The following is a 13,298-nucleotide window of genomic DNA, read 5'->3' on the forward strand; positions in this document are numbered from 1 at the left end:
ATTACTGCAGTTATATTATTCTCACTGTGGTTTAATAGCCATTGGGATTTTATTTTTAGCTCTACTGGTCAGAGACCAGAAGAGCTTATGCGATAGTAATGCGTCCGTCGTCCGTCCGTCTGTCTGTCTGTAAACAATTTTTCAAAATGCTACTCCTCCTACAGTTTTGCTTTCAATATAACTTGGCACACAAGTAGACTACACTAAGATACAAAATTCTGTGCATCGGTTTTTGATTTCGATGAACGGTGTTGCCGTGGTTACTAAAAATAGAAATTTCTGTGAAATTCTTTCAAAATGCTACTCCTCCTACAGTTTTGGTCTGACTTCAATATAACTTGGCACACAAGTAGACTACACTAAGATACAAAATTCTGTGCATCGGTTTTTGAATGAACGGTGTTGCCGTGGTTACTAAAAATAGAAATTTCTGTGAAATTTTAAAAAAAAATGCTACTCCTCCTAATTTTGATATAACTTGGAAAACAGGTAGACTACACTAAGATACATAATTCTGTGCATCGGGGTTTTTGATTTCAATGAACGGTGTTACCATGGTTACTAAAAATAGAAATTTCTGTGAAATTCTTTCAAATTCTACTCCTCCTGCAGTTTTGGTCCGATTTCAGTATAACTTGGCACACAAGTAGACTATACTAAGATACATAATTCTGTGCATTGATTTTTATTTTGATGAGTGGCAAGGATCATTTTTCTATTTATTGCTGATTTAAAGTCTCAAGTCCCAACTGCTACGTTTCTCTTCCTTTGTTTTAAGTATAAATCAGTAGAGCTACAGTCTCAACAGAGACTTCTGGTTTATTTACATCCCCTCTCATACTCTTTAATTCTTTCTAGTTTTTAAAGTTGTTTGTGCTTTGAAAATTAAAGTCTCTTAATATATATTCATTTGGTGAATGTCCTACCAAGCTCAACCTTTTCAAGTTCAATTTCCTTAAATTTTCATTAAATGCTTAGCTAGCTTATTTATTTTAAAATAATTCATTTCACACTTGGATATTTTCTATTCTAGATCAGCAATATAAATATATATGCTACATTTAATCAGGGACCTATATACTTATAACGTATACAGGTCCCTGCTTTCATAGTTAGATTTAATCATTCACATAAAAAATTTTATGCAGCCTTCGACTATAGTAACCAAAAAATTGAAATATTTCTGAATAAAAATACCATTTACTTCAACACATTGGGCCTAAACTAAGGATTTATCAAACACACAAAAAGTAACTGTGGCTTAGAAAACAATGAATAATTAATTTTGTACAAATCCATTCAGTATAACTTTTTATTTTTTGTTTAGACCACATGACAGGACGCTGGATGACTTGGAGATCATCTATGAGGAGTTACTTCACATTAAGGCCTTGTCTCATCTCTCCACAAGTGTCAAGCGGGAGCTAGCGAGTGTACTTGTCTTCGAGTCCCACGCCAAGGCAGGAACTGTGTGTATGTATTTACAGTTGGTTAAAAAAAAATGATTGTCAAGTAAAAAATGGAAAAATATTAAACTTAATTCCCAGCTCTCTGGGTGCCCTAGAGTGATCAGACTGTCTGCCTGTCTGTCCTAGCTCTCTTGTACAGAGCAAATCTTTTCTCTCCTTGGCCCAATCTGGCTCAGACCTCACCCACAGAGTGTCTTTGGGTAAAGGTTGTGTAGTGATCGTGAACCATGTTTCTAGGTCAAAGGTTAAGGACATAGCAGAATTATATGAAAAATCCTTTTCAGGAGCATGTCTCCTCTTCACTTTGTCCAATGTGGCTCATACATCTCTCACAGAGTGCCACTGGTCAATGGGTATGCAGTGCTTGAACAAAAATTTAGGTAAAGGGTGAAGGTAAAAAACAGCCTCTCTGTTCATATTCTTGTCTTGAGCATATTTTTTTTCTCTCCTTGGCCCAATCTGGCTCATACTTCACCCACAGAGTGTCTTTGGGTAAAAGATGTATGCTGTAACCTTGAACCATGTTTCTAGGTCAAAGGTTAAGGAAAATCCTTGTCTGGAGAATATTTTCTCTTCCCTTAGTCCAATGTGGCTCATACTTTACTCACAGAGTGCCACTGGTCAATGGATATGCCATGACCTTGAACAAAAATCTAGGTCAAGAGTTAAGGTAAAAAATAGCCTCTCTGTTCAAATTCTTATCTGGAGCATATCTTTTCTCTCCTTGACCCAATGTGGCTCACGCTTCACTGATAGAGTGTCGTTGGGTAAAGGGGTGTATGCAGTTACCTTGAACCATGTTTCTAGGTCAAAGGTGTGTAACAGAGTGATAGCATATCTTCTCCTCCTTAGTCCAATGTGGCTGATACTGCACTCAGTATGTCTATTGGTAAAGGGTGTGCTGTGACCTTGACCCAAGTTTCTAGGTCATATGTTATATTATAGCAGAATTATATGAAAAATTTTTGTCTGGAGCATATCTTTTTTCCCTTTGATCCAATGTGGTTCATTATAACTTCACGCACAGTATGCCATTGGTCAATGGATGTGCTGAGTGACCTTAAATGAAGATTGTAGGTCAAGGTTCAAGGTCAAACCCTTTTCAGCTTCCTTACATTTTCGTGTTCATTGCTAAAAGTGGAGCCCTTTAAGATGGCTACCATCTAGTTTATCTAGTTTATTTTTGTTTTCCAAAGCTTCATCAATGGATATTTATGTGTATAATGAAGATATTTCTTATTTAAAAATTGCAAACAAAACTTTTTTTAGTAGACACAAAGATCTGAATGCTAAGATTTTTTCTCTTTCTTATACATCTATCAGGTTATTGATTTCTCTTATTTGATAGATGTATGTATCAAAATATTTATGAGTAGTAACATCTACTAACAGAGTGAAATCAGTTTGGTGCTCTTTACAGCTGTCAATAATTTTTTCATTTGAACTTTCAGTGTTTAACCAGGGAGATGAAGGAAAATCTTGGTACATCATTCTGAAGGGCTCGGTCAATGTTGTTATATATGGCAAGGTCTGTATTGATTCATCACTGTAAGTTTAAATCAAGAAAAGTAACTCTAAAAGTGACAGCAATGTATTAAATTCTTGCAAAATAAAAAAAAAATATCAATGCAGAATCTTTTGCAGAAAGTCACAATATATCAAAAAACTTTCTCGTCCTAGTATTAAGTGTTCATGCCTGTGATAAGACTATTATTAAGCATTTCATTAGTTCACACAGAGGATAGCTTGAACTTGAAGACATTAATTTTTATGTTATATTTTAGGGAGCTGTTTGTACCCTCCATGAAGGCGATGATTTTGGGAAGCTGGCTTTACTGAATGATGCTCCTAGGTAGTGTTTACTTACTCTACTTAAGTGTTTACTTACTCTACTTTAGTGTTTACTTACTCTACTTTAGTGTTTACTTACTCTACTTTAGTGTTTACTTACGCTACTTTAGTGTTTACTTACTCTACTTTAGTGTTTACTTATGCTACTTTAGTGTTTACTTACGCTACTTTGTCATTATAACCTCACATGTTTTATAAATACCTGTCATAATTTTATTTCGAAAATTGTATAGCATCATTGCAAACATCTTTTAAACTGTGAAACAGTAGATCTAAAAAAGAATATAATAAAAGCAGGTGATTTGAATTATCCTTGAATCTGTCATATTACGTGTACCAGCATCTCTCTCTACCTTACAGGGCAGCCACCATTGTGTTGAGAGAAGACAACTGTCATTTTCTCAGAGTGGATAAAGAGGATTTTAACAGGATATTAAGGGTAAAATGATGTTCAAACAGATAAAAACATTGTAGAAAAGTTATTCAAATTTAGAAGTCAAGTAGAAAATAATGAAAAAAGATACAGATATTGGGTACAGTCTGTAGTATAAATGAAAATAGAATGAAATGTATTTGATTTGGAAACAAATATTCTGGCAAACCTAATTTTGATAGAAAGTTGGTATCTTAAATATTCTTTCAGGATGTAGAGGCAAATACTGTGAGATTAAAGGAACATGGCCAAGATGTCTTGGTTCTTGAAAAGATTCCTACAAAATCACAAGCAGCAGATGGAACTATGCAATCACACTACAAGTAAGAAACAAAGGTTTATATCATTATGCTGTTTCACTTAGTAATGTGCCCTTGGACATTCCTCCATGACCTGGGATGTTTTTGGTTTCCCCTGTAGCAAAAGTATTATATAACTTTTTTATTAACTTTATATTGAAAAATGTGACTTTTTGAACCCAGGGCCAATTTCAAAGAGAATTATTAATTTGGCACACAAGACTAGTGCTCTTTACCAATTGTACTCCAGAACAAATACTGATATAACCTTATGCCATCTCTGAATCACACAAAGAGAAGTCATTTGACTAATATGGTTTATTTCAGGTATTCAGTTATGGCAGGTACTCCAGAGAAGATGCTGGAACACCTACTGGAAACCAGACTGGACAACACAAAGTCTGAGGAAACCACAGGTCAGGCTCTGTAATGATTGGTTTAAGCTACAGACTGATACCTTAAATTTCATTGTAATTAACTGTTTGTTAAGTGTATTTAATGAATTTCATGAATTTTCAGACAGCTTCCTGGAGGACTTTCTTTTAACACATGTGATATTCATGCCAACAGAAAAACTGTGTCCAGCATTGCTTTCATAGTATCCTTTTTATTATTCTGTCAGAAATTATTGTGGATATGCTCTAAGTAAAAGGTTTTCTAAATTTCAGTTTGATGTATGGTTTCAAGAACTTTATTTTCCCACCCACCATGTTTTAAATTACAAAAAAACATACAAGTATACATTCCCCATACATTAGTTTTCCCTTACATTGTAATCAAGTTATGATGCCAAGTCTCTAAAGACAGAAGAACAAGATGCAGGGGACTATGGGGTGACCCAGAAAAGGAGTGTCATACAATTTGTACACGAGTGGCACAATCTGGCCAAGGACATTTTTAATGAAGATGAGCAGATCCAGGCCTTCCTACAGGTAGGACTTCTGTCAGTAGGTCTTTCATCATTAAATGATAAAAGCAGGATCAGGTAGGACTTCTGAGAGTAGCTCTGTCATCATTGAATCAGTGATAAAAGCAGGATCAGGTAGGACTTCTTAGAGTAGGTCTGTTATCATTGAATCATTGATTCAGTGATTAGAGCAGGATCAGGTAGGACTTCTGAGAGTAGAACTGTCATCATTGAATCAGTGATTAGAGCAGGATCAGGTAGGACTTCTGAGAGTAGGTCTGTCATCATTGAATCAGTGATTAGAGCAGGATCAGGTAGGACTTCTGAGAGTAGGTCTGTCATCATTGAATCAGTGATTAGAGCAGGATCAGGTAGGACTTCTGAGAGTAGGTCTGTCATCATTGAATCAGTGATAAAAGCAGGATCAGGTAGGACTTCTGAGAGTAGGTCTGTCATCATTGAATCAGTGATAAAAGCAGGATCAGGTAGGACTTCTGAGAGTAGGTCTGTCATCATTGAATCAGTGATAAAAGCAGGATCAGGTAGGACTTCTGAGAGTAGATCTGTCATCATTGAATCAGTGATTAGAGCAGGATCAGGTAGGACTTCTGAGAGTAGGTCCGTCATCATTGAATCAGTGATTAGAGCAGGATCAGGTAGGACTTCTGAGAGTAGGTCTGTCATCATTGAATCAGTGATTAGAGCAGGATCATGTAGGACTTCTGTGAGTATGTCTGTCATCATTGAATCAGTGATTAGAGCAGGATCAGGTAGGACTTCTGAGAGTAGGTCTGTCATCATTGAATCAGTGATAAAAGCAGGATCAGGTAGGACTTCTGAGAGTAGGTCTGTCATCATTGAATCAGTGATAAAAGCAGGATCAGGTAGGACTTCTGAGAGTAGATCTGTCATCATTGAATCAGTGACTAGAGCAGGATCAGGCCTTTCTACAGGTAGGACTTCTGTCAGTAAGTGTAGACCTGTTATTGTTGATGGGCTTGAAAAAATGGTCAGAAACCACTTTATAACAGAGATGGATTTGTATAGTGAAATTACCCTGCCTAATATTCCTTTATGTATGGAGTAAATATGACATAGCACAGTTAGATTTACTGTTCAAAGAAGAAATCCTAATAATCTTTCACATTTGATTTTATATACCCGGTAATGGTTTCTTCAAGTTCTTTAAGAATTTAATATCTTTGTTGTTTATTGTGCCTTTTGACGAAAAATGTGAGTTTCCTTCCATTTTATTTATTCTGTTGGTCTTTTGTAGGAATTACACAGTTATGTGGATGAAGACTGTGCTTGTTTTCCATCCCTGGCTTCAGAACTAACAGTATTGGAGAGCATGATGACATGTATGAAGGGGTAAGTGTCCCTATCACAGATTGATATCTATAAGATACGCAACAGAGTAATGGACTGGAAATCATTTCTGCTTCTTACATTCTTTGTTATGCTAAATATCATTACAAGATTAAAATCCATATTGTTGCTTTTACTTATTCATTACTTCTTTTATCGGTGTCTCATTTTATTTTTTCAGTTATCAGTATATAGAAAAGCCTGAAGTAGGCAAACGAAGAATTTCTCCCAGTGTAATGCTAACAAAGAAGATGGCCAATGAATTATATATAGACAGCATCAACAAGAAAGAACCAATCAAGGCCACAGATGAAAGTTAGTGGATGTTGCATATTTTAAAATGAAACAGTAGTATGAGATCCTGTATATTTGATAGGATAACTGTTTTATACAGTTTCTATAAATTTAATTGCAGTGCAGTTTTATTAAGGTTTGATTCAAGGATAACGATTTATACACAACAGATTCAATGCATACAAACTTGATAAATTTATGTTTGAGCTTTTTTCTGGTAGTGTTTTAAATTGTCCAGCTTTATATATGTTATATGTACTGGGTTATTTATTCGTAGATATAGTCAAGATCTATTGTGCTGACCACACATACAGCACGCTACGTCTACCAATGAACTCCTCCGTGTACACACTGATAGAGCACGCTCGGGAAAAACTCGGACTGGGCTCAGATGACCTAGTTCTTTGCGAGATAAAGTCCTCGGGAGGTAACAAATTTATATTACAAACTAAAACTGGGTAAAGAGGGTGTTAGTGAAATGAATGATTTTTAAATATACAGTCACACCTTATTATCTGAAATGCAAAAGGACTTAAGTATAAGTTTGAGACATCTAGGATTTCATGATATTAAGGTTAAAATACCTTTAAGAAAAACTGGCTCAAACTCACTGCAACAGATCTATAATATTCAAGATACTGATAATCTAGTTACTGCACTTGAGTAATAGTTTTAGTACTGAGTTAGGATTCCAATACTGATCCTTAGTACAAGTAATACATACTTTATTGCAGAGATTTAAGTGTGTGTATCTTTTTATGTATTTGTAGATAGGGTTGTCTATAAAGAAGAAGACCTCTGTGTTACAACAGGTCTGAGTCTAAATGGTCTCTTATTCATCTCTCCAAGAAAACACCTGGATGCTTTAGTAAGTACATTGATGTACATAGAATTTTTAATTGTTTATTATGCTTACTGTCAAATACAAGCTCAATACTGTTAGATATTAACAAAAATATAAATGAAAATAATTATTTTGGAAGATTCTATAGTATAATTAATTTTTCAGTAATGTATAATTTCAAAGTTATTTTTTCGATCAAGGTAAAACAAGTTTAAGGAACACTCCTAGCTCCATCCAGAAGTATGTACTTATTCTTAGGCTATATCCATAAAGGGCTGCAGTGTGGCAACGCACTTTGAAAAAAAAATTTCAAAGTGCGTTAAAATTGGGACAAAATCAACGCACTTTGGAAAAATTTTTCAAAGTGCGTTAAATTTGGGACACACTCAACGCACTTTGAAAATTTTTTTCAAAGTGCGTAAAGAGTGTACATAAACATTTTTTACCATGGGGACATTTAATGCACTTTGAAAAAATATGTATAAAATATTCTAGACTTAAATTTTAGTAATTAAGAGAATCAATTTGTAATAATTATATCTGTGAAAAACTTTTTGTGTACATATACTCACATTGAGAACAAGGAGAAGACAAGTAGAAGGTCTATCAGCCCAACTCTTTTTTTTTCTTATACATTGTACATTGCCGTCTGTAGCAAATTGAAAGTGGACTCCATCCCCCAAGGTAAGTTCCTATTTTCAATGCCTATATATTATGTATATCTTTGCAAAACATCTGTGTGCCTAAGCCCCCCTCCTGGTACTGATGCCTATGCTACACCCAAATACATGTATATGTATTTACATAACTGGTATGACGTTTAAAACTTTCAATAAGTTTTAGTTCACATAAAATGCATGCAAACTGAAAAAAATTAAGCACAGTAAAATATTTAAGAAAGAAAGAATTTTAAAGTATGAAAATATCAAAATCTCTCACTTTCATATCCTTAAGTGACTTCATCACTGAAGAGTTATCAAACAGGTTCAATTATTTATCATACATGTACCTAAGAATTGCAAGAATATTGGCCAAGCCATACCCCTTTTTTTTTCAAAGTGCGTTAATATGGTCGATCTTAACGCACTTTGAAAAGAAATTTTATTTTTTCAAAGTGCGTAATTTTTCAAAGTGCGTTGTAACACTGCAGTGATTTGAACCACTGTGGATAAATGGAAAAAGAACTTGACCATTGTCAGAGACTATAAATACAGATTATTGATTAATATTGATATGAGAGTTATCTTCCTTTGTTACAGACTCCCCACCCTGAACAGGAAGGACCATCCATAGGCACTGCCAACACCCTGGAACTTCTCAGCACAAAGGAAATAGCATATCACATGACATTACATGACTGGCAACTGTTTATATGTGTACAAGAAGTAAGAATCTCAAACATTGTACAGTTTAATTTTCTGGAGTAGTTCCTTTTTCAAGTAGCTGTAGATTCTACCTGGACCAAACTCATGTAGATGTTTATAATAGAGATGAACATTACCAGACCATTTGATTCAGTCTTATCTATAGATAACTTTTGTCAAATTTAGCTTTGTCATCTTTGATTACCAATGCTTTAGTACATGTTTAAGTTTTTTTAAGGTTGTGACAAAACTTTTTTGTTATTTTCAGTATGAATTAATATATCAAGTATTAGGAAGATCCAACTTTAACAAAATTACGGCAAATTTAGATCTGTTTTTACGTCGATTCAATGAAGTGCAATACTGGGTAGTAACAGAAATGGTTCTCGCTCAAAATGTGGGAAAACGAGTCCAGCTTCTGCGCAAATTTATCAAAGTTGCAGCACAGTATGTTTTTGTCTATTTACAACTTTTTGAATACAAACCGATTTCAATGAAAGAATTCTTGGTTTAATTCAAAAGATAATTTTCAAACAGCAGAGATTAATTTCAGCTGTTTTCATATTTCAAAAAAGTAATGAAGTACATATCTGTAAATATATAATGACAATACCTGTATAGGTGGATATATATGCTTCTCTGTTTCAGCTGTAAAGAATTCCAGAACTTACATTCATTCTTTGCCATAGTAATGGGACTTAGTAATATTGCTGTTAGCAGGCTGTCACAGACATGGGAGGTAACTCTTTTTAAGTTGTGTGCAAGTAAAATTAATTGTCTATTAAATCACTGATAAACATCAAAATAATTGCATAACAAAATCTATAGAACTTTCAAAATATGTGGTAAAAAATCTTAACTAAATCTGAAAAAAATGGGATACATCAGTTTTCGAAATTAATTACAATAAAAATAGAAATGGTATACTCAAGCAACTCTTGTAACTACAGTGAATTTTAGCTCATATCTTTTGCAATTTTTCTTACTTGAAGAGAGAAGTTAATTAAATTCTATTTTTATAATAACATTTCAGAAACTGCCAGGGAAGTTTAAGAAGATGTTTGCTGACTTTGAGACCTTGATGGACCCCTCCAGAAATCACCGTGTATATAGACTGTCTGTCTCCAAGCTTACCCCACCCATCATTCCATTCATGCCATTACTAATGAAAGGTTTCACATTTTACTGAAAGTGTTCAAAAGCAAAATAATATATTATTGTACTCAGATCCTCAGCCAGGAAAGATAACTCTTAGATTTATAATTTAATTCAAAAAGTCTAGATGAAGTTTGAAAATTAAATCTTTTCATACAACAATTCATTTTTTGTGTTTTTGACATGATTATCATGTTACTGAGAATTCACATAGTAAGGTACTGACACGTCATTTCTCTTGACTAGTCTTATAAAAACTTAGTTAAAATGTTTCCATTGTAGATTTGACATTTACCCATGATGGCAACAAAACCTATTTTGATGGATTGGTCAATTTTGAGAAAATGGTAGCAAAAAATATTTTTTCAGTCTTTCAAGAAACACTATCCCTGAAAAGCTCAAAGTTGCATACTTCAAGATTGAATTCATTCCTTGTATTAATTATCAATTAAATTATTCTTTAGATTGTCAACAGAAGATTCTATTGAATTCAATAGTTTATATTTACTAAAGCTTTGTCATTTTTACTTTCAGCACATGATAGCTCAAACAATGAGGAATGTACGTATTTGTCGAAGTCGAAGATTAGGTATGTTATTTACTCTGTTTGACATATATGAACAAATTAAATTGGGAGGAATCTGAACAGCTAGCTCAATTTTTGTCAAAACGACCTCCATTAAGATTTAATATATATAGGACACTTACCCAAAGGAAAACTAGATAATTTCAGATGAACCTAATAATTACCTTTATATTATGTACAATTTAAGGACATTACTACAAAGGGGAGTGTTAAAATGTAGGCTTTGTGTATTTACCATAACGTGAATATTTATCAGGAGACATTGTTTAACACTGAAAGTCTTCTTGATCTTATGCAGTTTTGTATAGGATAAAACTTTTACCTTGAATTTAGACTTATGCTTACTGGCCTAGAGATATCACCCTTTTATAAGTACTTGACTTTTGACAGAATAGGATTACTAGTTTCACAGCTTTGTTCTGTTATTGTTTTGTTACCTTTGAAATGAGGCTCGACATGTGTACAAATTGTCCAATGTAAGACTATGTTTTTTACAAACATGACCAACACATAATCTTGCACTTTGACCACAGATGTAAGACTTGTAATATTTGGTATGTGGATAGATAAATAAAAGGGTATCACTCACAAATAATCCTGACCTTTGACCTTGCTAGCTTGCAAAAGAGTTTTACTTGAACTATTACCCCCCGCAAAGGTATTACTAGTTTGTTTGGCCCAGAAGGCTTCATTATTTTTTACAGAGGGACTTTGAGTTTACTCCACACTAAGATTGCTCATAACAGGGTGTGTCATGACCTTGACCCAAGGTCATTTGGGGAAGTTCAAGGTCACTGGAAGAAAAATTTCATATGTCCATATTTTTCTTATGGATAAACTTGGTAGGTTCTAATTTCACACAAAGATTGCCCATGACCCAAGGGTGTGTCATGACCTTGACCCAAGGTCATTTGGGGAAGTTCAAGGTCACAGGAAGAAAAATTTCATAATTTGTGTCCGGTCCATATCTTTCTTATTGATAAACTTGGTAGGTTTTCATTTCACATAAAGATTGCCCATGACCCAAGGGTGTGTGTTAAAAGGTCATTTGGAGAAGTTCAAGGTCACTGGTAGAAAAATTTAAATCCATATCTTTCTTAAGGATAAACTTGGTAGGTTTTCATTTCACACAAAAGATGAGGGTGTGTCATGACCTTGACCCAAGGTCATGTGGGGAAGTTCAAGGTCACTGGAAGGTTTTTCATAATTTGTGTCCGGTCCATATCAGTTTGATCAGTTTTCAAAGGCATAGGGTGTGTCAAGTCAAGGTCATTTGGGGAAGTTCAAGGTCATGTGAAAAATTTTTTAATTTGTGTGATCATCTTTATTATGCAAAAACTTACTTCTGAAAAACCCAGCGGGGGGTATTTTGTCCCGATTGGACAGTTCTAGTTTAATTATACAGTTTTCAGTTTTGGCATATGGGAGTCTCAGTAGAGGATGTGTTATCATTAGTATCAGTATTAAAATGGAATTTTATACTACAGTGTGTAGGAAAAAGTGGGGAAAACTTTTCCAATTGCTAAACAAGTAACATTTTTGTTAATGATGTATTCATACCTGACACTAAACAGAATGCTATGCTATAGTTAACTTTTAATGATATTTCAGATCTTGAGCCCCCTACAACAGCCAAGTCGTCCACAGAGGTTCAGGATTACATCAGGTCAGGGTTTAATTCAAAGTCATTTTAGCATGATCCATAGAACAGTAATACAAAGATTTATTTGATATTTAATATGTTTTGTGTTTATATTTTCAGAAATTTGCAAGTTATAGACAATCAACGAGTTTTAACTCAACTTTCTTATAAACTGGAGCCTAGACGAACGTGAAGGAATGCTCACAACAATAGAAAACAAAACTGAAGTGCAATTCTATCTCATGATACATACTCAAGAAAAGCAACTTAAGTGAAATCCACATATTATTATAAAGCGTTAATCAAGTTTGATCTTTAAGTATTATTTTTACCCGGTTTCTAATGTTGTGCAAACCAGAGTGCTATAAAAATGTAAATATTTAAAAATATTTTTCATATTGAATGTATAACTGATTAAGTGTCCTGACAATCAAATAAATCTATTTTCTACTCATGAAAATCAAATTATTTTTTAGAGGTTAATGAGAAGCTTCCAGTATTGACACAGGTTTATTATGGTGTTTATATGGGCTTAAAGCTGCATGGGTTTCATTTTGCTTATTTTTTCCATTAGCACCAATCATGGTTCAATGAATGTACAAATTCCTGCATGTCTTCAAAATAAGCAATAATACTGTAAATGTATTTTATTTGGCGTGTATGATATTTGGCGGGAATTGATTTTTAAACAAGTAAGCATAGATTTGAATTAGTGCTTTCTGAATGTGCTTTGTATAAATATATGAAACCAAAACATTTAGCATTGTACTTGATTTGCGGATGATGCTTTCCGCGAAAGGCACTAAATAGAATACAAAGCCATATGTAATACGTTTACAATAAATGTTACACATGAAAATGAGACACTGTTTTTTGAAATTCTCTAGATTGTTCTATGCATACAGTAAAACTCGTTTATAATGAAGTTACTGGTACCTATGAAATAACTTCGCTATATCTGTAATTCATAAAATCCATATAAGGAATTCGTTAAATATATATAACTGGGGATCCTAGATAACTATGCCTTGATTTTTTAATCAAATACAGCGCAAATACCTTATTATATCTAACCACCAACATCAT

The 13,298-nt window shown here is 33.9% G+C and overlaps 1 protein-coding gene across 2 annotated transcripts in view; it reads left to right on the plus strand.

Moving 5' to 3' along the window:
• LOC134283101 (rap guanine nucleotide exchange factor 4-like) overlaps positions 1-13,298 on the plus strand; it is a 66,386-nt gene extending 53,088 nt beyond the window's left edge. For both annotated transcript variants that reach the window (XM_062765535.1, XM_062765536.1), the window contains exons 10-29: positions 1,328-1,473; positions 2,921-2,997; positions 3,254-3,321; positions 3,681-3,759; positions 3,964-4,076; positions 4,380-4,468; positions 4,572-4,650; positions 4,834-4,984; positions 6,236-6,330; positions 6,509-6,642; positions 6,899-7,048; positions 7,392-7,489; positions 8,725-8,850; positions 9,098-9,276; positions 9,478-9,568; positions 9,863-10,001; positions 10,267-10,331; positions 10,519-10,573; positions 12,182-12,236; positions 12,333-13,298. In XM_062765535.1, the coding sequence (XP_062621519.1) occupies positions 1,328-1,473; positions 2,921-2,997; positions 3,254-3,321; positions 3,681-3,759; positions 3,964-4,076; positions 4,380-4,468; positions 4,572-4,650; positions 4,834-4,984; positions 6,236-6,330; positions 6,509-6,642; positions 6,899-7,048; positions 7,392-7,489; positions 8,725-8,850; positions 9,098-9,276; positions 9,478-9,568; positions 9,863-10,001; positions 10,267-10,331; positions 10,519-10,573; positions 12,182-12,236; positions 12,333-12,405 (2,062 nt within the window). In that variant the 3' untranslated portion in view covers positions 12,406-13,298. The remainder of the gene's footprint in view (positions 1-1,327; positions 1,474-2,920; positions 2,998-3,253; positions 3,322-3,680; positions 3,760-3,963; positions 4,077-4,379; positions 4,469-4,571; positions 4,651-4,833; positions 4,985-6,235; positions 6,331-6,508; positions 6,643-6,898; positions 7,049-7,391; positions 7,490-8,724; positions 8,851-9,097; positions 9,277-9,477; positions 9,569-9,862; positions 10,002-10,266; positions 10,332-10,518; positions 10,574-12,181; positions 12,237-12,332) is intronic.

This window comes from Saccostrea cucullata, unplaced genomic scaffold (genome assembly GCF_032062105.1).
Source record: "Saccostrea cucullata isolate Sc308-1 unplaced genomic scaffold, CSIRO_AGI_Scuc_v1 ctg326, whole genome shotgun sequence".
NCBI classification, from domain to species: Eukaryota; Metazoa; Mollusca; class Bivalvia; order Ostreida; family Ostreidae; genus Saccostrea; species Saccostrea cuccullata.